This window comes from Oryctolagus cuniculus, chromosome 12 (assembly GCF_964237555.1).
Source record: "Oryctolagus cuniculus chromosome 12, mOryCun1.1, whole genome shotgun sequence".
Classification (NCBI taxonomy): domain Eukaryota; kingdom Metazoa; phylum Chordata; class Mammalia; order Lagomorpha; family Leporidae; genus Oryctolagus; species Oryctolagus cuniculus.
The window spans coordinates 65,432,283-65,458,914 of record NC_091443.1 but is presented as its reverse complement, the minus strand read 5'-3'; the positions used below and the strand labels follow the sequence as shown (position 1 = coordinate 65,458,914).

General features: G+C 45.4%; 2 protein-coding genes across 6 annotated transcripts in view; one reads left to right on the top strand and one right to left on the bottom strand.

The window, feature by feature from the left end:
* Positions 1 to 21,461, top strand: part of ZNF106 (zinc finger protein 106) — an 86,269-nt gene extending 64,808 nt beyond the window's left edge. For 2 of the 5 annotated variants that reach the window (XM_051822463.2, XM_070054051.1), the window contains exons 15-22: positions 4,348 to 4,464; positions 8,261 to 8,452; positions 8,915 to 8,977; positions 10,318 to 10,437; positions 10,930 to 11,001; positions 12,124 to 12,195; positions 17,474 to 17,620; positions 17,955 to 21,461. In XM_051822463.2, coding sequence (XP_051678423.2) covers positions 4,348 to 4,464; positions 8,261 to 8,452; positions 8,915 to 8,977; positions 10,318 to 10,437; positions 10,930 to 11,001; positions 12,124 to 12,195; positions 17,474 to 17,620; positions 17,955 to 18,011 — 840 coding nt within the window. In that variant the 3' untranslated portion in view covers positions 18,012 to 21,461. Of the gene's footprint in view, positions 1 to 4,280; positions 4,465 to 8,245; positions 8,453 to 8,914; positions 8,978 to 10,317; positions 10,438 to 10,929; positions 11,002 to 12,123; positions 12,196 to 17,473; positions 17,621 to 17,954 lie in introns of all 5 variants that reach the window. The other 3 variants (XR_011380875.1, XR_011380873.1, XR_011380874.1) reach the window with 3 other exon arrangements.
* Positions 21,462 to 22,500: 1,039 nt separating this feature from the next.
* Positions 22,501 to 26,632, bottom strand: part of CAPN3 (calpain 3) — a gene marked incomplete at its 3' end in the record, with an annotated part of 31,813 nt that continues 27,681 nt past the window's right edge. The window contains 8 exon segments of the mRNA NM_001082059.1: positions 22,501 to 22,527; positions 22,900 to 22,958; positions 23,197 to 23,313; positions 23,522 to 23,600; positions 23,688 to 23,756; positions 24,109 to 24,173; positions 24,270 to 24,327; positions 24,605 to 24,682. Of these exon segments, the coding sequence (NP_001075528.1) occupies positions 22,501 to 22,527; positions 22,900 to 22,958; positions 23,197 to 23,313; positions 23,522 to 23,600; positions 23,688 to 23,756; positions 24,109 to 24,173; positions 24,270 to 24,327; positions 24,605 to 24,682 (552 nt within the window).

The window sequence follows — 26,632 nt, the reverse complement described above, 5'->3', positions numbered from 1 at the left end:
CTGGTCTCCCACGTGGGTGCAGGGCCCAAGCACTTGGGCCATCCTCCACACAGTGACATTTAATAAGAAATCAGTAACATAAGGACATCCGGGGGGCCGGTACTGTGGCGCAGGAGGTTAAAGCCTCAACCTGCAGTGCTGGCATCCCATGTGGGCACTGGTTCGAGTCCCGGCTGCTCCACTTCTGATCCAGCTCTCTTATATAGCCTGGGAAAACAGTAGAAGATGGCCCAAGTCCTTGGGCCTCTGTACCCACGTGGGAGACCTGGAAGAGCTCCTGGCTCCTGGCTTCGGATCAGCTCAGCTCTAGCCATTGCAATAATTTGGGGAGTGAACCAGTGGAATGGAAGACCTCTCTCTCTCTATCTGGCTCTACTTCTCTCTGTAACTCTTCTTTCAAATAAGTAAAATAATTCTTCAAAAAAACAAATTTCAGGGAATCCTCAAATTTAGAGGGATGGAATAAAATACTTACAAATTACCATTATTCAAAGAAGAATTATCAAAGAAAATTAGAAAATATCCTTTTATAATAATAATTATTATTATTATTATTAAGATTTATTTATTTGGGGCCGGTGCTGTGGCTCACTTGGCTAATCCTCCGCCTGCGGCGCCAGCATCCCATATGGACGCTGGGTTCTAGTCCCACTTACTCCTTTTCCAGTCCAGTTCTCTGCTGTGGCCTGGGAAAGCAGTGGAGGATGGCCCAAGTGCTTGGGCCCCTGCACCCGCATGGGAGACAAGGAAGAAACACCTGGCTCCTGGCTTCATTTCGGCACAGTGCCGGCCATTTGGGGAGTGAACCAACGGAAGGAAGACCTTTCTCTCTGTCTTTCTCTCTCACTGTCTATAACTCTACCTGTCAAATAAATAAATAATTTAAAAAATTAATTTATTTGAAAGAGAGATCTTCGATTCCCTTGTTCACTCCCTAAATGGCCACAACTGCCAAGGTTAGACCAAGCCGAAGCCAGGAGGCAGGAGCTTTGGGTCTCCCACATGAGTGCAGGGACCCAAGTACTTGGGCCATCCTCCATTGCTTTCCCAGGTACATTAGCAAGGAGCTGGATTAGAAATGGATCAGCTGAGACCCAAACCAGTGCCTGTATGGGATGCCCATGTCGCAGGCGGTGGCTTAACCCACTTCACCATAGTGCCGGTCCTTAGAAAATATCTTGAACTAAATGAAAATACAACATATCATGGATACGACACAGCTAAAGCATTGTTGAATGGGAAATTTGTGTTTTTAAATGACTGTATTAGAAAAGAAGAAAGGTTTAAGGCCTAAGAAACTATAAAAAGGAGAGAAAGTTAAATTTGAAGTTTAGTAAAAGGAAGGAAATAATAAAGAGCAAAATGGCAACAAACTATATATAAAAGACAGACAAACCAGGAAAAAAGCCAACAGCTAATTTCTTTTGAGAATATAAACTAGATAAACCTTCACACAAATTCATCAGAAAAAGATATAAATTTACCAATGTCCAGAATGAGAGAAAAGACTTCATAGCAGCATTATTTACTCTAGTTTAAAAAAAACTGGGGGTGGGGTGTGGGTAGTCAATATATGCGACTAGTAAATGGATAGTACATACAATGGGGTCTATAAAAATAAATTACCTAATGAGTAAAACCAACAAAAAGAAGCCAAAAATAGGTGTAGATAGTAACATGATGGATCTCAAAAACATCATGCAAGGTGACAGAAGCCAGCTGTAGAAAGTGCTGTTCTGTATGTTCTCTTTATATGAAATTGTAGAGAAAGCAGAACTATTTTGTTACGTGGCGTATTGGGTAGCCACCGCCTGCAGTGCCAGCATCTCATTTGGGTGCTGGTTTGAGTCCCAGTTATTCCACTTCTGATCCAGCTCTCTGCTATGGCCCAGCTCAGCTGTTGAGGCCATCTGGGGAGTGACCCAGCAGATGGAAGACCTCTCTCTGTCTCTCTCTATCTGCTTCTCTGTAACTTTGCCTTTCAAATAAATAAAATCTTTAAAAAAAGAAAATTATTGTTGCCAATCAGTGGAAGTTAAAACAAAAGTACAATAGAATTTTGACTCATAAAATGAGCAGAAAGGTTTCTTGATTATATGTTAGTGGGATAGATTTCATAACTGTGTTTTAGAATTGATATATAACTTCAGACAGTAATGTACACAAGTTTTTAAAAAATATTATTTATTTGAAAGGCAGAGTCACAGAGACAAAAGAAGAGGACAGAAAGAGAGAGAGAGAGATCTTCCATCCACTGCTTTACTCCCCAAGTGTACTAAATGGCTGATGTTGGGCCAAGGCTGAAGCAAAGATCCAAAAGCTTCTTCCGGGTCTCCCAAGTGGGTGGCAGGTGCCAAGCACTTGGGCCATGCTCACTGCTTTCTCAGGCACATTATCAGGGAGGTGGATTGGAATTTAAGTAATTAGGACTCAAATCTGCTCTCCAATATGGGATGTTGACATCATAGGCAATGGCTTAACCTGCTACTACAACACCAGCCCCACAAATTTTTTTTTAAAAGAATTAAGGAAGAGTTGTGGTTTTTTTGTTTTTTAATTTGAAAGATAGACTGACAGAGAGAAAGAAACATGGAGAAATCTTCCATTCCCTGGTTTACTCCCCACGTGGCCACAACAGCCAGGTCTGGGCCCTGCTGGGCCAGGAGCCAGTAACTCCATCCCAGTTTCCCACATGGGTGGCAGGGACTCAGGCACCCTCTCAGGTGCATTACCAAGAAGGTGGATTTGAAGCAGGGCTGCCAGGGCTCAAACCAGCACCCCAGTATGGGATGCCAGCGTTTCAGGTTGCAGCTTAATCCATTGTACAACACTGGCCCCAAAATGTGCGAATTTTCGGTGTACAGCTGGATGAATTTTCTCATGGGTTTATGTGTGTGTAACTGTCCTCAAGACCAAAATATAGACCATGTCTATCCACCAAAACTTCTGTCTTAAACATACATCTCAAAAGATAATCATTGTTTTGACTGCTGTCATAATAAATTACTTTTGTCTGTGCCTAACCTTTATGTGATTACTGTAGTGCATGTGTTCTTTCATATCAAGCTTTAGTGCACCATAATATCTGAAATTTTTCTATATTGGTTATACCAATGATTTGTTCTTTTTTATTACTATATAGTATCCAGTTTCCTTCATAAAGTTACAAAAGATTTCACATGGGTTAACCAGAGGTGACATGAGTCTTTATGTTTTTTACATAATTAATCTTTTTTCCTGTACTTTATATATTTTTGAAGATTTACTTATTTGAGAGTCAGAGATACAGAGAGAAAGAGGGTACTTGTATATGCTGGTTCACTCCCAAGATGTCAGCAGTGACCAGCCCTGAGCCAGGCAGGAGCCAGAAGCTTCTTCCAGGTCTCCCATATGTGTGGCAGAGGCCCAAATGCTTGGGCCATACTCCTCTACTTTTCTCAGGCCATTAGCAGGGAGCTGGATCAGAAGTGGGACAGCTGGGACTTTACCTACTATGACACAGTGCCTTGCCTCCAGTATTTATAATTTCATATACAGCATTTATATTTGTAATTTTAAGGTAAGGAATTGGATAATTTCATAGACAACTCTTGGATACAAAAGAGGGATCAGAGCAGGGAGCAAAGGTTTGATAGTCCAGAGGCTCTCATTCTGTGCACAGTTTGTCCCATCCTATCCATATACAACCATATTTTAAAAATTTTAACAGCTATGAGCAACTGTCTCTAAAAAGCTGCACTTCAGCCTTTAATCACTATATTTATTGAGTGGCCCTATTCTCAGTTATAATTAGGTTAGAACTAATTAACTAGTCTAATCCAGTTCTAGGACATTCATGAAAATAATTTTTTTTTAAATATAACTTTTTGAAGTTCAAATCACACAGTGCTCCTTAAATCTGCACACCCATTACTAGGTAAGTTTTTAAATATACAGACACCGGAGCGTACTAACATGGGGTTGGAGCTTGAAGTTAAAAGCTTTCTGTATAATTATGGATCAGCTAACTCAGCACCCATTTTGAAGGAGGCATTTGGAAGCTGTTGAAATGAAGAATACATTTAAGGAAAGCACTTCTGATTAGTGCATTTACTAAATACACAACTATAATCCCAATTTTCCTTTTCAGGTAACAAATGCAGCTTTATCTTTGGGCACTTAATTTAATATGCTCAGGCCCAGTTCATAGGGCCCTTTGAAAAACTTGTATCTTCTAGATTAGAGACATGGGTAATGTTATTAGAATTTATATTTTTTTCATTATTAAACTTTGCTTTCAGGAGGAATTGTTTTCACATCTCATTTGCCACTATCCTCTGCTGATTAGATGTTGTATGCTTTTGTCAGACCCGAGAATGTGTGGAGCAGTTAGAGCTGGAAGACCGGGTTCTCTGCCTCCATAGTAGATGGCGAATCCTCTATGCAGGACTGGCAAACGGCACTGTGGTCACCTTTAGCATAAAGGTTAGTGATTGGTGGAGAGAAGACTGACTTTTTATGCTATTTCAAAAATAATATGTATGTGGGAATGAGTAGCAGGCAGGAAGTTTTCAATTTTCTTGTTTAAGGAAACAACAGAGTTAACTGCTTCTCCAAAATTGTTATCTTCTGGTATAAGTGAAACAAGATCCTCCATTCTCTCTGCTTAGATGCAGATATGCCAGGACCAAAATGTGACTACTAAATAAAACCAAGTGTGAGGATTGCAGGCCAAATAATGACTCACAGGTTAAACCAGTCTCTCATTTGAAGAATTACCATGAAGACAATATAAATGCCTTTGAGTATGAGATTGGTGTAGTTTGGAAGTGATTTAGTGTGAGCTGTGTCAGAGTTTTGCCTTAACAAACCCATGTAGCCCCCTTGTTTTCTAGCCCAGAGATCAATTCATTGATTGAGCAGGCCTTTACTGAGATCTGTCATATGCTAGGCCCAAGAAAAGGCTTAGGAGATTCTTGATGGCCCTGCATGCTTTGTTAACATAGTTGGATTCCATCTGGGCGGCTTTAAAGTAGAGGACACCTGGTTCAATCTGTATTTTGGAAAAAGTTACCAGAGAAATGATGAGACTGGGAAAGACTGGCATTAGTAGAGGCAAGACAGCCATTGGGAGGCTGGGGGATGAGAATTAGACTAAGGATGGAAAGAAGGAAGTGGGTAAAAGACATAATCTGAGAGGTGGAATTCATAGATTCAATTACTAATTAGTTGTAGCATCGCATTCTCTGGTCATCTTCTTTTGGTACATGTGTGTTGATTGTTTACTGTTTTTTAATTTATTTTTACTTATTTTGAGAGCAGACTGGGAGAGTTAAACAGACACAGACATATCTCCCATTCATGGTTCACTTCCTAAGTGTTCACAAGCAGCCAGGACTGGACCAAGCTGAAGCCACGAGCTAGGAACTCAGTCTGATTCTTCCATGTTGCTGGCAGGGATCCAAGTTTCTTGAGCTATCACCTGTTGCCTCCCAGAGTGTACATTAGTGAGAAGCAGAGCTGGGACTTGAACCCAGGCACTCCAGTGTGGGATGTGGGCATCTCAAACAGTGTTGAAACACTATATCAAATGCCTGTCCCAAAGTGTTTACTGTATACTATTACAGTGTCAATTCATTTGTTACCTGTTAACTGCGACAGCTATACAAGAGATGCAATAAAGTGTCATGCTTTCTGCCTTTAAAAAATTGTTATAAGAGTCTAGAACCTCTGTAATCAGTTGTCAAGTTACATGGTCCACTTGATATGAATAGATCAGTAGAGTAATTTCTGTGTTCTAGATGCAAAGTGCTAGTAGTCTGATTAGATTGGATTAGGGCAATGGAAGTGGTAAAGAAAGGGCAGAATGAGAATATTTTGGGGACTGGCACTGTGGCGTAGTGGGCTAAGCCTCCGCCTGCAGTGCCGGCATCTCATATGGGTGCTGGTTCAAGTCCCAGCTGTTTTGCTTGCTATCTAGCTCTCTGCTATGGCCTGGGAAGGCAGTAGAAGATGGCCCAAGTCTTGGGCCCCTGCACCTGAGTAGGAGACCCAGAAGAAGCTCCTGGCTTCAGGCTTCAGATCAGCTCAGCTCTGTCTGTTGCAGCCATTTGGGTAGTGAACCAGCAGATGGAAGACTTTCTCTCTCTCTCTCTCTGCCTCTGCCTTTCAAATAAATAAATAAATAAATCTTTTAAAAAATATTCTGAAGGGTAGAACTTGATGCTTACCTAATTTTCTTCTGTGAGATTAATTAATATAACTAAAGATAGAAATTAAAAGACTTTTGAATCAAGCTAATGAGAAATTAAAATAGACAACTTCTTTAGATGGTTTAAAAGTACTAAAGAAGAGGGACCTAGAATTTGAGCGTATCTGCTTAGATGTGAATTTTGAAAGTTAGGTCTGGGCTTTCTCTAGTTTGCCCATGACTGGTTACTAGGGCTTGTCCACCGCTGGGTCCTGAATTCTGATCATTCAGTAGTGTCCCTAACACTTCATCAAGGCTGAAGTCATTGCTCAGCTCTGTAGGTGCCCAGCTGTTGCTGCTCTCTGCCTAGTTTCTGGGAGTTGTACTCCATACATGTACCTTAAATACCTTTTTAAAAGCTTTGGAGATGGGGCCGGAGCCATGGCTCACTTTGCTAATCCTCCACTTGTGGCGCCGGCATCCCATATGGGTGCTGGGTTCTAGTCCCGGCTGCTCCTCTTCCAGTCCAGCTCTCTGCTGTGGCCTGGGAAGGCGGTGGAGGGTGGCCCAAGTGCTTGGGCCCCTGCACCCACATGGGAGACCAGGAGGAAGCTCCTGGCTCCTGGCTTCTGATCGGCGCAGCGCCGGCCATAGCGGCCATTTGGGGGGTGAACCAACGGAAGGAAGATCTTTCTCTCTGTCTCTCTCTCTCCCTAACTCTATCTGTCAAAAAAAAAAAAAAAAAAAAAAAGCTTTGGAGAACAAGATTGGTTGGTAGATGAGGGAAACTAGTCTAAAATCTGAGAAGAATGTTTTGGGATTTAGGATATGATCATGTCACTTGGATGTAAAGGCATCTGTAGCCCACTGAATGAAGTCATGTGAGAAGTCATAGAACCAGAAGTGAAAAGAACGTCAGAGTAACAAAAAGGTGAAGAGTTTAGACTCACTGAAATGGTCTAGGAGGTAATTCTCAGTAGAGGATTTTGGAAACATTGTGACAATCAGATTGCATACATTTTGGTTGACAAAAATACAGTGGTATGGGCTTACTTTGGCAGCACATACACTACAAAAATAAAGTGGAAGAGGCCTTGTGGCACAGCAGGTTAAGTTGTCACTTAGGACGTCTAGATCTTATAATGGAGTAGCAGCAGATAACGGCCCAGTGATTGGGTTTCTGTCATCCAAGTTAGGGACCCAGATAGAGTTCTCAGTTCCTTGCTTTGGCCTTGCCCAGCCTTGCTATTGTGGCCATTTTCTCTCAACTCTCACTCTTGCTCTGTCACTCTGCCTTTAAAGTAGATGAAAATAAATAAACATTTATTTATAATTTTTTTAAAAAATACAGTGGAAGAGTTGTTGGGTCTGTGGCAGGGGAAATGTACTACAGTGTGGAAAACCATTGATCCTTTATTATCATTAAGGGAAGTGAAAGAGGCCATAAAAATGAAATGGTTTTCTAATTAGGTTCAGGATAGTGTGGGTTGAAATTACAAATTGGGGAAAAAAAAAAAAAAAAAAAAAAAACAAAGGCCGGCGCCGCAGCTCAATAGGCTAATCCTCCACCTGCGGCACCAGCACACCGGGTTCTAGTCACGGTCGGGGCGCTGGATTCTGTCCCGGTTGCCCCTCTTCCAGTCCAGCTCTCTGCTGTGGCCCGGGAGTGCAGTGGAGGATGGCCCAAGTGCTTGGGCCCTGCACCCGCATGGGAAACCAGGAGAAACACCTGGTTTCAGATCAGTGCGGTGCGCCATTGGAGGGTGAACCAACGGCAAAGGAAGACCTTTCTCTCTGTCTCTCTCTCTCTCCCTGTCCACTCTGCCTGTCAAAAAAAAAAAAAAAAAAAAATTACAAATTGGTCTGTAATTTAAGAGTTTGCCCCACTAGATCAAGTGATAGAGAGATCATGAACACAGCAAAAAGAAATGAGCATGGCAGAGGTTGGAAAGTTAGGGGTGTGGAGCAGATGTGAGAATTTGAGTACAGGTCATAGAATTGAGAATTAGTACCAAAATACTGATTTTGGTTGATTTTCAGTTTTTCCAGCAAAGTTACTTTTTCTTTATATAACAGTGACCTGTTTTGCAGAACAACAAACGACTGGAGATCTTTGAATGTCATGGCCCTCGGGCAGTCAGCTGTCTTGCTACAGCACAGGAAGGTGCCCGAAAACTGCTGGTTGTGGGATCTTACGACTGCACCATTAGTGTACGTGACGCACGGAATGGACTGCTCCTCAGAACTCTGGAGGGCCATAGCAAAACCATCCTGTGCATGAAGGCAAGTATAGTGTGAGACAGAAGAGTGGTCTGGCACAAGCAGAAGGGTTTGAATGGTGTTTCCCAGGTTGTCTGATGCATTATTTAGAACATAGCCATCTTTTAAAGAGCAATGTGATTACAGTCCTTTTCTTTATGCCTGGGTCACCAAACAATATATTCTCTTTTCAAATACATTTCACTGAGAAACCAGATGTATTTTGTTGTAGAATGTAGTTCTACTGTAATGCTCTTCTAGGCTACTTCATAATCACCCTGGAGAATTAACAAACCTAAGAATACATTGTTGGTTCACCAGAGTTTCTGGTGGTAGCACTTAAGTTTCAGTTGAGAAAATTTGTCTGGGAAGGTGAATGCTAATCTCAGAATAGAGTGGAAGGTAAAATTCCCTGATGTGTTTACAAGTTACAGAGGAAACTGAGAACCTTACACATAATCTAACTTGTTGATTTTTCTCTTGAAGGTGGTGAATGACCTTGTGTTCAGCGGTTCCAGTGATCAGTCAGTTCACGCTCACAACATTCACGTAAGTCACGTTGGTGCTGCATAAGGGAGTCGAATGAAAATGGTAATTAAAGCTTGAATGTTTCCTCAGATCTCTTGCAATTTAAATTAAGCCCTTTATCCTGTGAAGGGATTCATAACAATCACTAAATGTACACTCTTGGACATTACTGAGTAATTGGAAATTCTCGTGTAATTAATTTTTTTTAAGATTTATTCATTTATTTGAAAGAGTTAGAGAGGTAGAGACACAGAAAGAGAGGTCTTCCGTCCCCTAGTTCACTCCCCAGATGGCTTCAACGGCTGGAGCTGAGCCAAATTGAAGCCAGGAGCCCAGAGCTTCTTCGAGGTCTCCCACGTGGGTACAGAGGCCCAAGCACCCGGGCCATCTGCTGCTTTTTCAGGCATGTTAGCAGGGAGCTGGATTGGAAATAGAGCAGCGGGACTCAAACCATTGCCCATATGGGATGCTGGTGCTACAGGTTGGGGCTTTAACCTGCTGTGCCACAGCACCAGCCCCCATCATTAACATTTTTAACGGGGGACAGATTAAGGGTAAGATTTAGTTTGAATGCCTCATTTAAACTTTTGATAAATTGAGCAGCCAAGGCTATTAGAAAATAGATATGATGAGTAGTTTAAAATAGGATGAGTTAAAACAGTTTAGAGACTGCTCAGGTCATAGAGAAGCAGCTCTTTGAAACTCAGTTCCTGATTTGTGAACCTGAGTCCACTCGCACCTGATGGACTTGCCGTCCAGATGCAGTGAGATGACAAAAGTGAAAGTACAGGTTGAAAAACCCCTGTTCAATATGCTTGGGTTCAGGAGTGTTTTGGATTCTGCAGTTTTGCAGATTTTGGAAAATTTACAAAAATGTAATGTGACCTTGAGTATGGGAATCAAATCTCAACAGAGAATTCATTTGTTTTGTATATACCTTATACACATAGGGTGAAGGTTATTTTGTATAATATTTTTAGTGCACCTGTATTTTGACTATGATCCATCATCTGAGGTCAGCTGTGACATCGTGTTGGCCATCGAAAATTTTCAGATTTTGGAGTATTTCACATTGTCAGATTAGGAATGCTTGGCCTATACTTTGAAAGCTGTAAAATAGGCAGATTGAATTATAGCCCTTCCCTTTCTGTGACAGTAAGTTCTCTTCGTCAGGATCCATTTCACATGTTTTGTATAGGTAATTACTGCATGTGGGAAAACTTCGGCTATTAAAGTTAATACAGCTACGTGTGTGTAAAGGTAGCCTCAGATGTGCTTCTTATAGTTAGATTTATAAATCTCAGAAGTAGGAAGGAATATTAAAAATCAGTCTAATAACCATTACCTTTCTTCTGACATAGACCGGGGAGCTTGTGCGAATCTATAAAGGCCACAACCATGCAGTGACTGTGGTCAACATTCTGGGAAAAGTGATGGTGACTGCCTGTCTGGATAAATTTGTTCGTGTCTATGAATTACAGGTATAATTTAGATCCATTATTTTGCTTGAATGAACTGGGGAGACTGTCTGGTTTGGTACTGATTTTTGCTACAGTAAGGCTGGGGTGGAACAGTAAGGCTGGGAATCTGCATTTTCACAAGCACTCTGATAATTATGAAATAGCTGGCCCATGGATTATACCCTTGTTGCACTGCAGTGAAGAGACTTGGTCAGCTCACAGGTGGCAAAGTTTAAATGATTCCTGGAAAGCAACTCTGGGCTCATGAAACCTGTCTAGTTTCCCTTATGTGGAATTTGAAGTTTGGTTTTATTATTTCTAATTACCGGCTTCCCCTTTGAGGAATGGACTAACTAGGAAGATTGCCATCAGATTATAGTTTTGTCGCAGTGCTGCTGTGTTTCAATTTTGTGCCTCAGATATAGTTTTAACCTTCACAAAAGGCCCTGAGTGACTACTTCTTAATAAACACAAGCACAAATAACCTTAATTCTTTTCTTCCTTCTGCCTAAGTCTCATGATCGATTGCAAGTTTATGGAGGACACAAAGACATGATTATGTGTATGACCATCCATAAAAGTATGGTGAGTATAAGGTCAGGTCAGATATTTGTCTTTGAGTATATATACTTAAAATTCTACATACTGATAATAGTGTTGGTACCTGTCCCTTCCAGAAGTGACATCTGCTTCTGTTATGCCTCATTATTGCATATCTGTCTCTTTGCTTAATAATAATGAGAAGTAACTAACATTGCTGAATATTCCATTTTCTATTAATAGCTAACATAATTTTAATAAAAATTTAATCCCAGTATTAAGTAGGAGATAAACTTAAGTTCCTTAAAAAATTGATCCTTTTCGCAGAGATACCATGATCTAAATAGAACATTGCAATGGTGTCAGATTTAGCTAGTATGGCATAATTATAGCAGACCTAAAAGTAGAAGCTAACTCACTTGACTCTGCTAAGCCTTGGTTTATTTTATTGTCAAATAATAGGGTTGAACCAGAATGTATGTTTTCTCATACTTTGTGTAGTAGACCAGTTTCTTGCCATGAAATATAGATACCCATTATATAACACTGTTAAAAGCCAGAGCTATACCAGTTAAAATAGAAGAGGATTTCTCTGAGCCCTTTCACTGTTCTCAGCCACATACCCAAGGAAGGCAGCTTCAAAATGTATAGATGAGAAGATCTAGAAATTACTTTCCCATACTAGTACTTGAAAGTTGATTGTGGCCAGCGCCGCAGCTCACTAGGCTAATCCTCCGCCTTGCGGTGCTGGCACCCCGGGTTCTAGTCCCGGTCGGGGCGCCGGATTCTGTCCTGGTTGCCCCTCTTCCAGGCCAGCTCTCTGCTGTGGCCCGGGAGTGCAGTGGAGGATGGCCCAAGTACTTGGGTCCTGCACCCATGGGAGACCAGGATAAGTACCTGGGTCCTGCCATCGGATCAGCGCGGTGCGCCGGCTGCAGCAGCCATTGGAGGGTGAACCAACGGCAAAGGAAGACCTTTCTCTCTCTCTCTCTCTCTCTCTCTCTCTCTCTCACTGTCCACTCTGCCTGTCAAAAAGAAAAAAGAAAAGTTGATTGTTTTAAGTTCATGTTCTCCTATAGCTGTTAGAAGTAGTTTTCAGCTCTTATTTTGAGGGTGTCTTGTAGTTGTGTGCACTAATAGTCTAATATTGTAAATCTCTTTCTACAGATTTATACTGGCTGTTATGATGGCAGTATTCAGGCTGTGAAGCTAAATCTGATGCAGAATTACCGCTGTTGGGTAAGGAGTCAAACTGTTCTGTTCACTGGACTCTAGGCTAACTTACAGATCTTCATTATTCTTAGCTTATTATTTTTACATTTGAGCAGCTACTTAATGCCTTCCACTGTAGGACAATGAAGCTTACTCTTAAAAAGTATACATAAAATGCTTTTGTTCTTTAACAAAACATCTGTTATAAGACATGGAAATGTCTACTCAGATAATATTTCCTAGGTGATTTGTTATCATTTATTATAAAATTAGTACATGCAGGGCTGGCACTGTGGTGTAGTGGGTAAAGCCGCTGCCTGCAGTGCTGGCATCCCATGTGGGCGCTAATTCGAGTCTGGGCTGCTCCACTTCCGATCCAGCTCTCTGCTATGGCCTGGGAAAGCAGTAGAAAATGGCCCAAGTCCTTGGGTTCCTGCACCTACATGGGAGACCCAGAAGAAGCTCCTGGCTCCTGGCTTCAGATCAGCACAGCTCTGGTCATTGTGGGAGTAAACCAGCAGATGAAAGACCTCTCTCTCTGCCTCTCCTTCTCTCTCCATGTAACTCTGCTTTTCAAATAAATAAATAAATCTTTAAAAAATAAAGCACATGCTTAGGAAAATTTCAGCAATACAGAACTACATGAAATAAAGAATGCTTATTTTTGTACTCTGCGCTGTGTCCTCAGGGAGAAAAAGTATTAATGGTTTGGTTTGTGTCCTCATTGGATTTTTGAGGAAAAGGCAAATAAACAATTGTATTTGTGAAATTCTTTTTTTTTTTTTAAGATTTGTTTTATTTATTTGAAAGGCAGAGTTACTGAGAGAGGGAGAGATCTTCCATCTGCTGGTGCACTCCCCAAATGGCTGCAGTGGCCAGGGTTGGGCCAGCCCAAAGCCAGGACCTTAGAACTACATTTGGATTTCCCATGTGGGTGCAGGGGCCCAAGCACTTGACCCATCCTCCACTGCCTTCCCAGGCACATTAGCAGATGTTGAATCAGAAGTGGCAGCAGCTTAACCCACTGTGCTTTAGCACCAGCCCCCCAAGTCTTGATGTTCTAACTCCTTTACTTGGGAGTGAGGACTGATGGTTAACCCTTGAAACTTTCATAGTACTTCTTACTTTTTTAAGCCTAAATGTTTTTAATTGTCAGTTCTTTTTTTTTTTTTTTGACAGGCAGAGTGGACAGTGAGAGAGAGAGAGAGAGACAGAGAGAAAGGTCTTCCTTTTGCCGTTGGTTCACCCTCCAATGGCTGCCACGGCCGGCGCACTGTGGCCGGCACACCGCGCTGATCCAAAGCCAGGAGCCAGGTCCTTCTCCTCCATGGGGTGCAGGGCCCAAGCAATTGGGCCATCCTCCACTGCACTCCCGAGCCACAGCAGAGAGCTGGCCTGGAAGAGGGGCAACCGGGACAGAATCTGGTGCCCCGACCGGGACTAGAACCCGGTGTGCCAGCGCCGCAGGCGGAGGATTAGCCTATTGAGCCACGGTGCCGGTCTAATTGTCAGTTCTAATATTTGTAATGACTAAAGAAAAGTTTGGCACTGAATTTCATTTCCCCAAAATCCTAACCTCCTTTTTAACATAAATAGAATGAATTTGACACTCTCCCTTTTTGTTTTTTTTAAGATTTATTTTATTTATTTGAAAGGCACAGTTACAGAGAGAGGAAGAGACAGAGAGAGACACATTCTTTCTGTCTGCTTGTTCATTCCCCAAATGGCCCTAGGGCTGGGCCAGACTGAAGCCAGGAGATTCTTCCAGGTCTCCTATGTGGATGTAGGGGCCAAAGGACTTCAGCCATCTTCTGCTACTTTCCCAGGCATATTAATAGGGAGCTGGATTGGAAGTGGAGCAGCTGGGGCTAGAACTGGCATCCATATGGGATGCTGCACTGCAAGTGGCAGCTTTACCCGCTCCACCATAGCACTGGCCCCTCATCACATTGTTAACAGTATGTTTGGTAATCTTCATCATTTTTGTGCATGCATGACTAAAATCAGTCATCATCATTATTTCTGCTTTTTATAGAATCTTTTAATTTCAAGGATGACTGTGACATAGTAATGGTGTAAGTTTAATATAGCCTTTTCTATATTCCTTTGTTCTGTATTTTTAAATAATCATTAAGTCTCTGAAAACATCATCAAATGTTTTATCTAGAGAGGAATATGTGTGTTGCTATAGTGGTATTTTGGAATTTACAAAAATATCCGGCCTATCTTTGTAAATACCAATAGTCTCATGTTTACTAAAAGCTTATGTGCACTGTAGGCTTTACCTGCTGCGCCACAGTGCCAGCGGACCCCTCTCTTTTCTTTTAAAGAATTATTTATTTGAGGGGCCAGCGCCATGGCTCACTTTGCTAATCCTCCACCTGCGGCGCCAGCATCCCATATGGGTGCCAGGTTCTAGTCCCAGTTGCTCCTCTTCCAGTCCAGCTCTCTGCTGTGGCCCGGAAGAGCAGTGGAGGATGGCCTAGGTGCTTGGGCCCCTGCACCTGCATGGGAGCACCTGGCTCCTGGCTTCGGATTGGAGTAGTTCCGGCCGTAGCGGCCATTTGGAGGGTGAACCAACGGAAGGAAGGTCTTTCTCTCTGTCTCTCTCTCTCACTTTCTAACTCTGTCAAATTAAAAAAAAAAAAAAAAGAATTATTTACTTGAAAGGCAGAGTTAGAGAGAGGCAGAGAGGGAGAGAGACTTTATATCCGCTGGTTCACTTCCCAAATGACCACAACAGCCAGAGCTGGCCAATCTGAAGCCAGGAGCTAGGAGCTGTTTCTAGGTTTCCCATGTGGGTACAGGGGCCCAAGCACTTGAGCCATCTTCCGCCACTTTCCCAGGCCATAGCAGAGAGCTGGATCAGAAGTGGAGCAGCTGAGACTCGAACCGGTGCCCATATGGGATGGTGGCATTGTAGGTGGCAGATTTACTTGCTGTGCCATGGCACCGCGCCTCTCCCTTTGTTTTTAAAGATTTATTTATTTGAAAGGCAGTGTTTAGAGGCAGAGAGAGAGGGAAAGGTCTTCCATCTGCTGGTTCACTCTCCAGATGGCCACAACAACTGGAGCTGAACTGATCTGAAGCAAGGATTCAGGAGCTTCTTCCGGGTCTCCCAAGCGGGTGCAAGGGCCCAAGGACTTGGGCTATCTTCTGCTGCTTTCTGAGGCCATAGCAGAGAGCTGGATCGGAAGTAGAGCAGCTGGGTCTCAAACCAGTGCCCATATGGTATGCCAGCACTGCAGGCAGAGGCTTTACCTGCTATGCCACAGCACCAGCCCCAAACATTCTCCATTTTTTAGTTTGATTTTAGGATTGTCAACACTTCAACTTTTGCACATTACTTACTTTGCTCTTTAGTCTTCTCAGCAAAGGAAAGCAAAGTCTAGTATGGCAAGATATAGAATATACAAGTAGAGACTTACAGGCCGGCGCCGCGGCTCACTAGGCTAATCCTCCGCCTTGCGGCGCCAGCACACGGGTTCTAGTCCCGGTCGGGGCGCCTGATTCTGTCCCGGTTGCCCCTCTTCCAGGCCAGCTCTCTGCTGTGGCCAGGGAGTGCAGTGGAGGATGGCCCAAGTACTTGGGCTCTGCACCCCATGGGAGGGAGACCAGGATAAGTACCTGGCTCCTGCCTTCGGATCAGCGTGGTGCACCGGCCGCAGCGCGCCAGCCATGGCGGCCATTGGAGGGTGAACCAACGGCAAAGGAAGACCTTTCTCTCTGTCTCTCTCTCTCACTGTCCACTCTGCCTGTCAAAAAAAAAAAAAAAAAAAGAGTTACTCTGTGTGGAGAAATGCAGAAAATACCTTCTGATACCTTCTGGTTTTAAAGGTAGAGGAATGTGATATTGCTGAAAGAGAAAGAACTCAAATTTGCATTTCTTTTTAGAAATGAACATGATAGAATTAAAAGATTTTTTTAACAAGCCTGTAGAGAAAAAGTGATGACAAAAAGTCTTTATGCTTTCTAATATGTGAAACTGAGCCACACTTAAAAATTGAAAAAATATATAGGAAATCATAGGGCTGTGATTCAAGTGATAAAGGTTGTGAGTAAAGTCAGGCTTCCATGCCAAACAGTTTTCTGTAATAAATATGTCTACAAATGTAGTTTTCTTTCTTTCCTTCCTTCCTTCCTTCCTTCCTTCCTTCCTTCCTTCCTTCCTTCCTTCCTTCCTTCCTTCTTTCTTTCTTTCTTTCTTTCTTTCTTGACAGGCAGAGTGGACAGTGAGGGAGAGAGAGATAGAGAGAAAGGTCTTCCTTTTGCCGTTGGTTCACCCTCCAATGGCCACTGCGGCCGGCGCATTGCGCTGATCCAAAGCCAGGAGCCAGGTGCTTCTCCTGGTCTCCCATGTGTGTGCAGGGCCCAAGGACATTGGGCCATCCTCCACTGCACTCCTGGGCTATAGCAGAGAGCTGGCCTGGAAGAGGGGCAACTGGGACAGAATCAGGCGCCCCGACCGGGACTAGAACCTGGTGTGCCAGCGCCGCAGGCGGAGGATTAGCCTATTGTGCCGCGGCGCCGGCCACAAATGTAGTTTTCTTTATGCGACATTTCTGTTTTCAGTTTTATAAGTTGACAGTTTTTCGAGTTATTAAATGTAACCTTTTTCAGTATAATAGGAAAGCTCTTTGCCTTTTGTAATAAATGGCCTAAGGTAGAAACTTGGTTTTATGATGTCAAGATAAAGAATATGATTAAATCTGTATATTATGATAACTCATTTGTGAATATTGTCTAACCTTTTCCTTACCCGCCTAACAAAATGTATTGGCTTCCCTAGCAGTTTGCTGTCTCAGAATACTAAAGTGTCAAAAGACTGCAGTCTTTTCATGATATTGATCATTAATTTTATTTTAAGATTTATTTATTTGAAAGGCAGTTACAGAGAGAGATAGAGATAGATCTTCCATCTACTGGTTCCTCCCCAGATGACTGCAATGGCTGGGGTTGGGCCATGTTGAAGCCAGGAGCCTGGAGCTTCTTCCAGGTCTCCAACATGGATGCCGGGGCCCAAACACTTGGGCCATCCTCTGCTGCTCTTCCAGATGCCTTAGCAGAGAGCTAGATTGGAAGCAAAGCGGCTAGGACTTGAGCCAGCGACCCTGTGGGATGCCAGCTTCACAAGTGGCAGCTTAGCCCTCTGTGCCACAGTTCCTGCCCTGTTCTGTTTTCCAGCAAGAGTAAACCAGTGAACAGGGCTTCCTTTCTGTTCTGCAGAATTTACTAAGAGCAAGTGAAGGCGGCTCTGACTGTACGCTGACAGCACTCTAACTTGATCCCCTTTCCTTCTTTCCAGTGGCACGGCTGCTCTCTGATATTTGGAGTTGTCGATCATTTAAAACAACACTTGCTGACTGACCACACTAATCCAAACTTTCAGACTCTAAAATGCCGGTGGAAGAACTGCGATGCTTTTTTCACTGCTAGGAAAGGATCCAAGCAGGTACATCAGTGGGAACCTAGGGCTCAGGAGACTGCTCAAAGCAGAGACAGGCCAATCTTTACTGCTTTGTTGGAGTGTTCAGAGTTGTTAATAAAGAGGGAGGGCCTAGAAATTTTGGGGGGTAGCTTCATTGTAGTTTTGGATAACAAGCATCCTCCAGACTTAGGGGTTTATTACAGAGCCCTTGTGCAGAGGCAAGAACTCATCTCTCAGTGCAGAGTTTCATGTAAATTTGCCAAGTACTGGCTCCTAACATCTTTCACTGTGTGGATCCTGGTTAGGATATACCTATATGGGTTCCCTTGGCTTTGACTTTGTCTTGTCCTTTTCCTAGGATGCTGCTGGACACATTGAACGACATGCTGAAGATGACAGCAAAATCGATTCATGAAGTTTTTCACCTCCCATGTTGGGAAGTTATTTGTTGGACTCTTTTAAGATAGACCCCTTACACATGCCACTCTCGCCCCCTCCCAAGTGAAGTAAGGAAGGAGAAAGTGGTTACCAGCCAGCTTACCACTAACATAAGTCTGGGCAGCTCTATGGAATGACAGGTTACTCTTCAAATTCTTGCTGCAGATTTTAAACAGATTTAAATGTTGTTTAAGGAATCATACTCCTCCACAGTAGTGTGAATGTTGTGATTTATGCTGCTAGTATTTTCCAGTTGTTATTAAAATTTCAGATTATAATTGGTTACCCAGTTTGACCCTAATCATACTTAAATTTTATTGATTTCAGTTTCTGATTGTTAGTTTATGTTTTTATGATGGTTTAAACCTGTAGTTAGGCTTTTAAGTACAAGTTTGTCCAAATGTTAGATTTTCAGGATCAGTTTTAATTTTACCACTTGTAATAACTGAGTATTTAAATCAGAAGCAAGTAGTTCCTTTCCTAATGATTATGTACAGTGGATTTCATTCTTTTCTTGCTTTGCAAATGGACAGAGCTGGTGTTCAGTACTAAAGGGCACACAAGATTTTTGATAAACACCAAGAGTGGCTGCTCCGCTGACTACGTTTTAGGAATTCAGAAAGCAAGTCATCCTTGCGCACTCCTGTGCTCACCGCGAGGCAGCACACCAACCTGGGCCTCCCTGCTGCGGGTCCTGTCAGGGTCGTAAACTGGAGGTGAACCTTTATCTCCCTTTGCAGTTCCTCATTCTCCGAGCCTGATAGAGGTTTGGAAATTCTTGGGTTGCTCATCGGCACCGCTCTCCCCCACACTCTGCTGGTGCCGAGACTGATGGAGGCCTTCCAGTGTTCCTCTAGGCCTGTAAGGGGTTTCCAGAAGTGTGGAGGACTTCCTGGGGACTTAGTTCTGAACCAAGTGTCTGCCCACACTTGCCCAGCAGCTGGGTGGTAAGAGTGGAGTAAGGTGAAGGGAATGACTCTACCATCCATTGAGAACACCCAGTTAACCATGTCTTAGTGGGACTGCTGTGTTCTGGGATTTTTTTGTCTGTACTCTGACCAGTAAAGCTGTTACAGGTGTTACTTTCCAGCTTTTTGTTTCTCAGATTCTGAAGAGACATAGAAAAAAGAAGAGGGAGGGGCCCAGGGGCTCACCTCAAGCTTCAGGATGTGAGAGCTGCAGTTTTCTAGGACTGCAGAGCATCCAGTTAGCCCACGCAATGAGTGCTCCCCATGTCTACTCGACACCTGCTCACAGGTGCTTGGACAGGGAGCCTTCATCAGGGGTTCATGCGTAGGCTTTAAGAGGGTCTGAACCCCCTGAAATTGTATGCAAGACTGAATGTGTGTTCTTTCCAGCAAAGGTTCCAGTGTTTCTGACTGAATCCAAAAAAAGTTAAGAGCTAATCTAGGAGCTACTGCTGGATAATGGACAGCCCCTTGTAAGGGCCACCTGTTTTCTCCTTGTGAGAAAACTCTTGTCAACCACTCTGTTGAAATTTGCATGATGTAAAAGAGACCAGAGAAGATCTTGCTGCACAAAATGTATTTGTGGTGTTTCTAAATTAGATTTAGGAGCTTTCCCCACCTCTAACCCCCCAGTTCCTATAAGTGACTGGAGAAGCCAAGTCGGTAGGGTAGGGAGGGAATGGCAGTTTCTTAGGGAGTATATTTGGATTTATTGCCAGACCTGGGACGTTTCTCTGGGTTGGGTGAAGCTGTATGTGCACAGGGGCAGGGCAAGGTGCCGGGAAAGCCTTGAGAGCTTGGTTGTGGAGTCCTCCTGTTCTGCCCCCAGATGCATCTGGCGAGATAAGAGTGGTAGGGCCTTTATAGAGCAGGAAAGGGGGAGGAGAGGTGTTGGGCAACTGAAGGAATTACTGGCTGACAGGGCAAGAACTGTGGTTCAGGTATAGCTTTGGGAAACGTGTATGTGTCATTTCATCAGTTGTCTTTGAAGCAGTAGCAGTAAGGTCTATATTTCACGAACCTGTGAAAATGTTTTCAACACCAGGTTAGTGTGTTACACCAAATGAACTGTTTTTACCCTTTGTTGAGAAATAGAGGGACAGTAAGCATCTTGGCTGCTTCTGGTTATTGCCTGAGTTCTGCAGAACTTTGGTTTTTAAGTCTTCTACAATGCCATTGCTGATTGCAACCCTCTTTTCTCCTCAGAGAAGAGCTGTGGCTCAGAGATCTGCACACTCTGCTGTTGAGTGGCTTGAAGAAGGAAGGAAACTGTTAAATGACTTGGCAAAACCCACTCATTTCTTAATTATTTGTGCTTGTTTACGGGGTCAAAGCCAAGAAATTCATAGCATCAGTCATTTCATACACATAGGCTAGTGTTCTAATGGCAGTTTGTTCTGATAAATTGCCACTTCAAGTTTTATGTGAAAGTTTTTAATTAGTTTCAAAATATATTTTGCCATACTCCTCAGTTACAAAACAATAAAATACAATGCAAACAGAAAACAGTTATCTTGACTTGATGTTACCTGAACTTGAGAGAAAGTCATTACTTACTATTACACTCGTGCTTTTGTGGAGAAAAATTTTTCTCCCTCTGAAAAGTTAGCAGTTGAGTATTTAGCTCCTGACCTAACTATAGTGTGTAGGCAATGTTATTACTGTTCAAGTGATTATTTGCCTAACAAAGGTTTTGTTCTGACTTTTTTCCTGCTAGATGTTCCAGTGGAAAATGTTAGTGACTAGGTATGTGGATGATTTGGTGGGAGTAGGTGTACACTTAGTGCAATGGCCTGGTATTTTTTGTGGAAGAGAATTCTTTGGAGGAGAGCTCGAACTACACAGTAAGACTCGAACAGCACGTACTCTGGTTTGCTCAACTAACTATAATCTATATATGCATATAGAAGTTTTGTCCTGTTATTATGAAGGCCATGCCTGCCACTTTTATGAAATGGTAGTTTCATCCCTGCCCCAAATCATTAGGATCCTCAGGGTTTAAGAGAAGTGTTCTGAGAGGTAGGTAGAGAAGCTATGGTGGAGGTGATTTGGACTACACTGAGTTCCATATTCAAGTGGATGTGAAATCCTCATAAACCAAACCTACTACAGCCTCTCACCTCCAGCACCCAGTATGTGGCCCTGCTGGGTCACGTGGTGACTAAAGTTCCCCAGATTTTCTTGAATTCAGGGTCGTAGCCCATATGAATAGGGGAAGGAGGAGGTCAGAGGAAAGGCTGTAGAAGATTTTATGCCCTAGAGCTGCTCCAGCACCCTTAGTTTCTCATTTTTATATATTGAATATGGATGAGAACAATGAAATGAGATGACTTTAAAAATGTTTATAAGCAAATAGCCTAGCCTTCTTACATTTTGGTATAAAGCTGTGAACTTCATAACTTTGTAAAGCAAGATATAAAGCAAAAATGAGAGGGAAATAAAGTACTTTTACTAATTGACTGTTTACTTTTGTTTCCTTGTCTGCGTGTTGATGATCAGCCCTCTTCTTTTCCAGTTTGGCATGCAGAGTAAGAAGGAAACACTCACAGACATGCCAGAGACCAGGGTTTAAACAAGTTTGGCAAACAGCTGCACTCAGGGGTTTGTCCAACATATAACAGGTCAGTTGGTTTGCAGAGAAGCCAGGACTCAAAACAGCATCTCTGCTCCATTTCACTCTGGTAACTGGCTCCACAAATTATGGGTGACCCATTTAATATGGGTGTTGTGTACACTGCACACTATTTTCTCTCTTCCTTATGTTTAATGGGGAAAAAGCGATTCCTATGCTCATAAACAGGCATGATCAAAGTGGAGCTTGGGGTTTTGCTTTTGTGCCTTTCCATTTTGTTCTGCACCTAGGGCTTTTTATGGGTGATAGGTTGATCCAAGGCTGGTTTGAGAAAACAGAAACCAGTAGAACCAGCCATACACATGCCTTTATTTAGATCAACTGTTTTCAGAATGCAGCCAAACTTAGGAGTCAGAGAACCTGAGTATCTGGCCCTCTTCCACCGCGGTAGTTTACCCCGGGCAGGCCTATCCTAAAGTAATCAGAACCAAGTGCTGCTCACTTGGTTACTGACCCACGGCTAGGGGAGCTTAGAGGGCTGCAGCAGGACACAGTGCTGAGTGGCAGTGGCAGATGCTTCTGCAAGCAGCCCTGGGCAAGCTCCAGGGTGCATTTGCTTCAGAGCTAAGGCAGCTCACAATCAGAGCCGGCCCTCAGCCATGCTGCAACCGGCGGAGGCAGACACTGCGTCCATGTGGCAAAGGGACAGAGTTGTTCTCCCAAAGTCACTGCTTTCCTATAGGCTCAGGCTGGGTGTGACAGGCCAAGGCTGAGTATGGAGTAAAGTGGAGGAAGAACGAGACCGACGAGGCACCTGGAGGCATGATGGAGCTGCAGCTGCTGGGTCCTTTGAGGTAAGTGGCTCTAACTAGGTGCAGTTTAAATCCTGAGTGATCTTGCATGGCCGTGCTGGAGGCCAGCCTGGCTCAGGCATACATGGTGAGCTGTAGCCACTGAAAGACGAAGTTCCAGAATCAGAACACAGGAAGAAAGATCCCAACTCCTGCAGCCCAGCCCTCGGGGTCTTGTGGGGCAAGGGGAAAGGGAACAGTCCCTGCATGCCAGACACCAGACAGATTTTTGAAGAAGCAGCGATTTACTGCATCCTGTCCCCCCAGATTTTTCCTAGGAACAAGGTCCTTGCCCGTTTGGAGACTCCCCTGCCCCCAGGACAGAGCACCCTGTTTAGCACGGTCCTGCTTCATGTTCTTTCCCTGTCCCATTCCTCCAGCACCACTTGGGGGTGAGGAGACACGGTGGGTCCCTGGTCCAGGCCTGCTGTTGAGCCCTCTGCCTGCAGGGTGAGGTGCAGGGGTGGGCTTTACCTCCAGCACGTTGAGTTTGATGACACCGTCTCCGTCCTTGTCGAATGCGTGGAAAGCTCCTGTGTGGAAGAGCACATAGGCCAGAGGCCAGTTACAGGCTTGCCCTGCACCCACTGTAGCTTGTCTTCATCAGACCCTGTGCTGCCGAGTCTCCCCAGTCACCCTCCCTCTGCCAAAGAGAGCCTCGGCCTGTGTTCAGCCTGGGCGGAGTAGATGGGAAGGGTTATCGGGCAGAGACCTCTGCTGTCGCGGGAGGTGGCTAGAAGGCTTGGAGCAGGAGGGCAGCCCTGCACTTACTGAACATGCCCTCCAGCCGGATGAAGCAGCAGATGAAGCTGTCGAAGTCGATGTTCATGTGCTTGTCCGCGTAGCGCATGGTGATGATGTCGTAGAGCTGGCTGTTGAGGTGGAACCCTGGGGAAGGGAGCGTGTTAGATGAGGCCGAGCTGGGAGTCCTCAGGCCTGCGTTGTCTTCAGTCTCTAAGCCACTTCGGGGTCCAGGAAAGGAGAATGAGAAACCCTTTCTCTAGTAGGGCTTTAGTGGTGTAGCCTCATCCCCCTCCCGTTCCTAAAAGTCCACCAGTTCAGTCCACATCCCTGTTACCCCTTGCTCCCCCAGCACCTGCGTCTTTGACAGCATTTCGCATCTCATAGCTGTTGATGGTGCCAGAATGGTCCGTGTCATAGCGCTTGAAGATTTTCTGGGAAGAAAAAAGTGAGGGCAGAGGTCACAGGTCAAGTCCCTGAATCAGGCCCTCCCCTCTCTGCCAGATGGATTCTCGTCCCACCTGCCAGGCCTTTATCTTCTTCCACAGGTGGTGGAACTCTTGCAGGTTCAGCCTTCCAGAGCCATCGGTCTGGAGGAGGGAGGTCAGGGCTACAGGGCACATAGTGAAGTCTCCCTGGATTTGGGGGGAGGGGTGTCCAGAGCACTGCAGGGAAGGCGACCCCACAAGAACTCACTGCTCTATAACCCAGGGAGCCTGTCCCCTGGGGCCCACTCTCACTCTGTCAGGATCCCACACCTGAGGTACAAGCAGGGCCCAGTTAAAACCCTTTCAGAGCAGCGTGCAGGCTATTCTGAATCGGATCTCCTGAAGCCTTTCTTTGGGGCGCACGTTGGGCCCTCTACTGACTGGGTACCCCTTATCATTGCCCGGAGCCTGGCTGGTGGTGACAGGGGGTGGGGGTGTGTGGCAGGAAGGATACATCCATGAGAGCGATCATGCTGCGGCAGGACTCGAGCGTGAAGCCTTGTGTCTTCAGGTCCTGATCTGCAGGCACAGAGAAGGGTGAGGAGCCGCTCTCGGATGTCTGGTTCTCCCCCCGCACACCCCACCCCATCCGCACAGCCGGCTGGAGCCGCTCACGTTTGTGCACCACTGTGTTAAGGACGTTCTTGAGCTCGTCTGCACAGATCTCCATGTCCTGAGGAGGGAGGGAGGAGAGCTGGTAGAGCCGAGGCTTTGCAGGACGACCCAGCCGACCGCGGCGGTCCTGGGAAGCTGGGCTCTCCAGCCCCACCCCCTCCGCTCTCCGGACAGCACTGGGCAGCAGAACAAAGGGCTTCTGAGCCGCGCCGTGGCTGTCAGTTGAGAACTCGAGGACGTACACACATCCATCCCACTTCACCGGCATCGACGAGGACCACGCGCTCATCTAAGCCAGCCAGTCAAGGAGGGAGTCCTCGGGTTGGCGTACTCACGTCGCCTGCTATCTGCTTGAAGATGTTCCGGAACTGCTGTTGCTCCTCATTTTCCTGGTCAGTGTTGCCGGGGAGTGGCTGTGGAGGGTCAGAGGGAAACCAGATCACAGGAATTAGAGAGCTAGACAGAGCCCGAGCGCCTAAAGCAGCCATGGGTGACGGCAGGAGCTGGTGCAGGGCAGATGCTCCCCTCAGTGAAACCAGCTGGGCTGCACTGACACTCACCTAGACTGTGGTGGCTCCAGCCCTGGCCCCAAGCCCAAGGCAGCGCAGAGCCATGCAGCCCCCTGGGGCCTCCCCTCATTCCCCCCAACTAGAGCCCTCCCCCCTGTTTTGAACCTGACTGTTGTAATCGAATGTACCCCACAAGGGATCTGACCATTCTAATTCCTCCAGCGACCTTGGGCCTTCAAAGCCAAATCTTTGGAGGACCAGAGAAGCCAGGCCACACTGCATGGGTGCTTCAGCCTAGAGGAGGTGGCCCTGGGTCTGTCTGGATACTTGAGCCCCCTTAGGCTCAGACCCATAAGCTTTCTGTGACCACCTGTCCCCACTCCTATGCAACACTCTCCCCTGAGCTCTGCTACTGTTCCTTCTCCTGTTATCAAGAGCGCAGGGACGGAAGCCGGAAGCTGGTTGTCTCAGCTCCCTGAGCTGGCTCTAGCTCAGGCTTTGCCTCTTTCTCCAGTCCTGGTGTGGGAACCTTCAGTGGGGAGGCCTGGCCTTGTTTTTCAGTCCTAGGACCTGGTTTGTGTGACAGCCATGCCCCAAGTAGCATCCCTAATTTCAGGGGAGTCTGTTGAGATTTTGAAAGGGTCAATGGGACAAATCCAAACCTGTTGATGTTAGAGACATCCCCCCTTGGGAGCCCTCCAGCCCCAGGCACCCCCAAGAGCGTGGGAGGCCCCTGTCATACACTAGCCCCCCATGCATGCCACATGCTCAGAAACCTGTGGGGATTTCTCTTGCTTATCAGGGCTTGTTTTGTCTTTGCCCTCTGACTCCTGGTCCACACCCAGCTCCTTGTTGCTGTTTGCTCTGTCTGAAACGAAGATGATGGGCTGGAGAGAGGAGGGGAGTGGGGAGGGGCGGGAGGGGGAAAGAAGAATTACAGCTTTGTCGGGTAAGAAGAGGACAAGCTCCACCTCTGTTGCTACCAAGCTGTGTGACTTGAGCGAAGATGCTAAACCTCTCTGGACCTCCGTTTAACGATGACCCAGCCCCCATCGTGGTGTACCTATGAGAATGCTGAAAGCAGCATGATCTGGTGCACCGATTTCCAAATATTGTGTAGACCTTTTGACACGAAAACATCGTTCCAACTTAATTTCCCCAGAAAATGCCTAAGCCTCGGCAGAGCTCCGTCCCTTCGGCTCCCCAATCAGCATGGCCACCAGACGCTCTGCCAGGGAGCCTCCAGGACTCTGCCCAGTACAGACTGAAAAAAGACTGAGGGGCCGGTGCTGCGGCGCAGAGGGTGAAGCCGCCACCTGCGACGCCAGCACCCGTATCAGAGCACCAGTGTCTGAGTCCCGGCTGCTGCACTTCCGATCCAGCTCCCTGCCAGTGTGCCTGGGAAGCAGCAGAAGGTGGCCCAAATGCTTGGCCCTGCGCCCACGCGGGAGACCCGGATGGATTTCTGAGCCCCTGGCATTTGGGGAGTGAAGCCACGGATGGAAGATCTCCGTCCCCCTCTTCCCTCTGCCTGTCCAGTACATAAGAAGAAAGAAGACTGATGAGTGGGCAGTGGGGAGGAGGTCAGAACATGGCCAGAGCCCCTGCCTTTAGGAAATATCTTCACGGCTCGCAGTTTACGCCTCCGATAATGGCTATGTGAAATCAGGTTTTCCCTCCTCAGTAGGAGACGCTGATGCAAGTACTGCAGAAGCACGTCAGATGCTACACAGATATCAAGGCTGTCTTCATGACGTGCTCATGCATGCAAGCGGGAGACCCAAGGAGCTGGACGCCGGACAGTGCTTGCAGCCTGCGGGGACAGCCAGGGGCAGGAAGGCCAGCCAGGCTGCA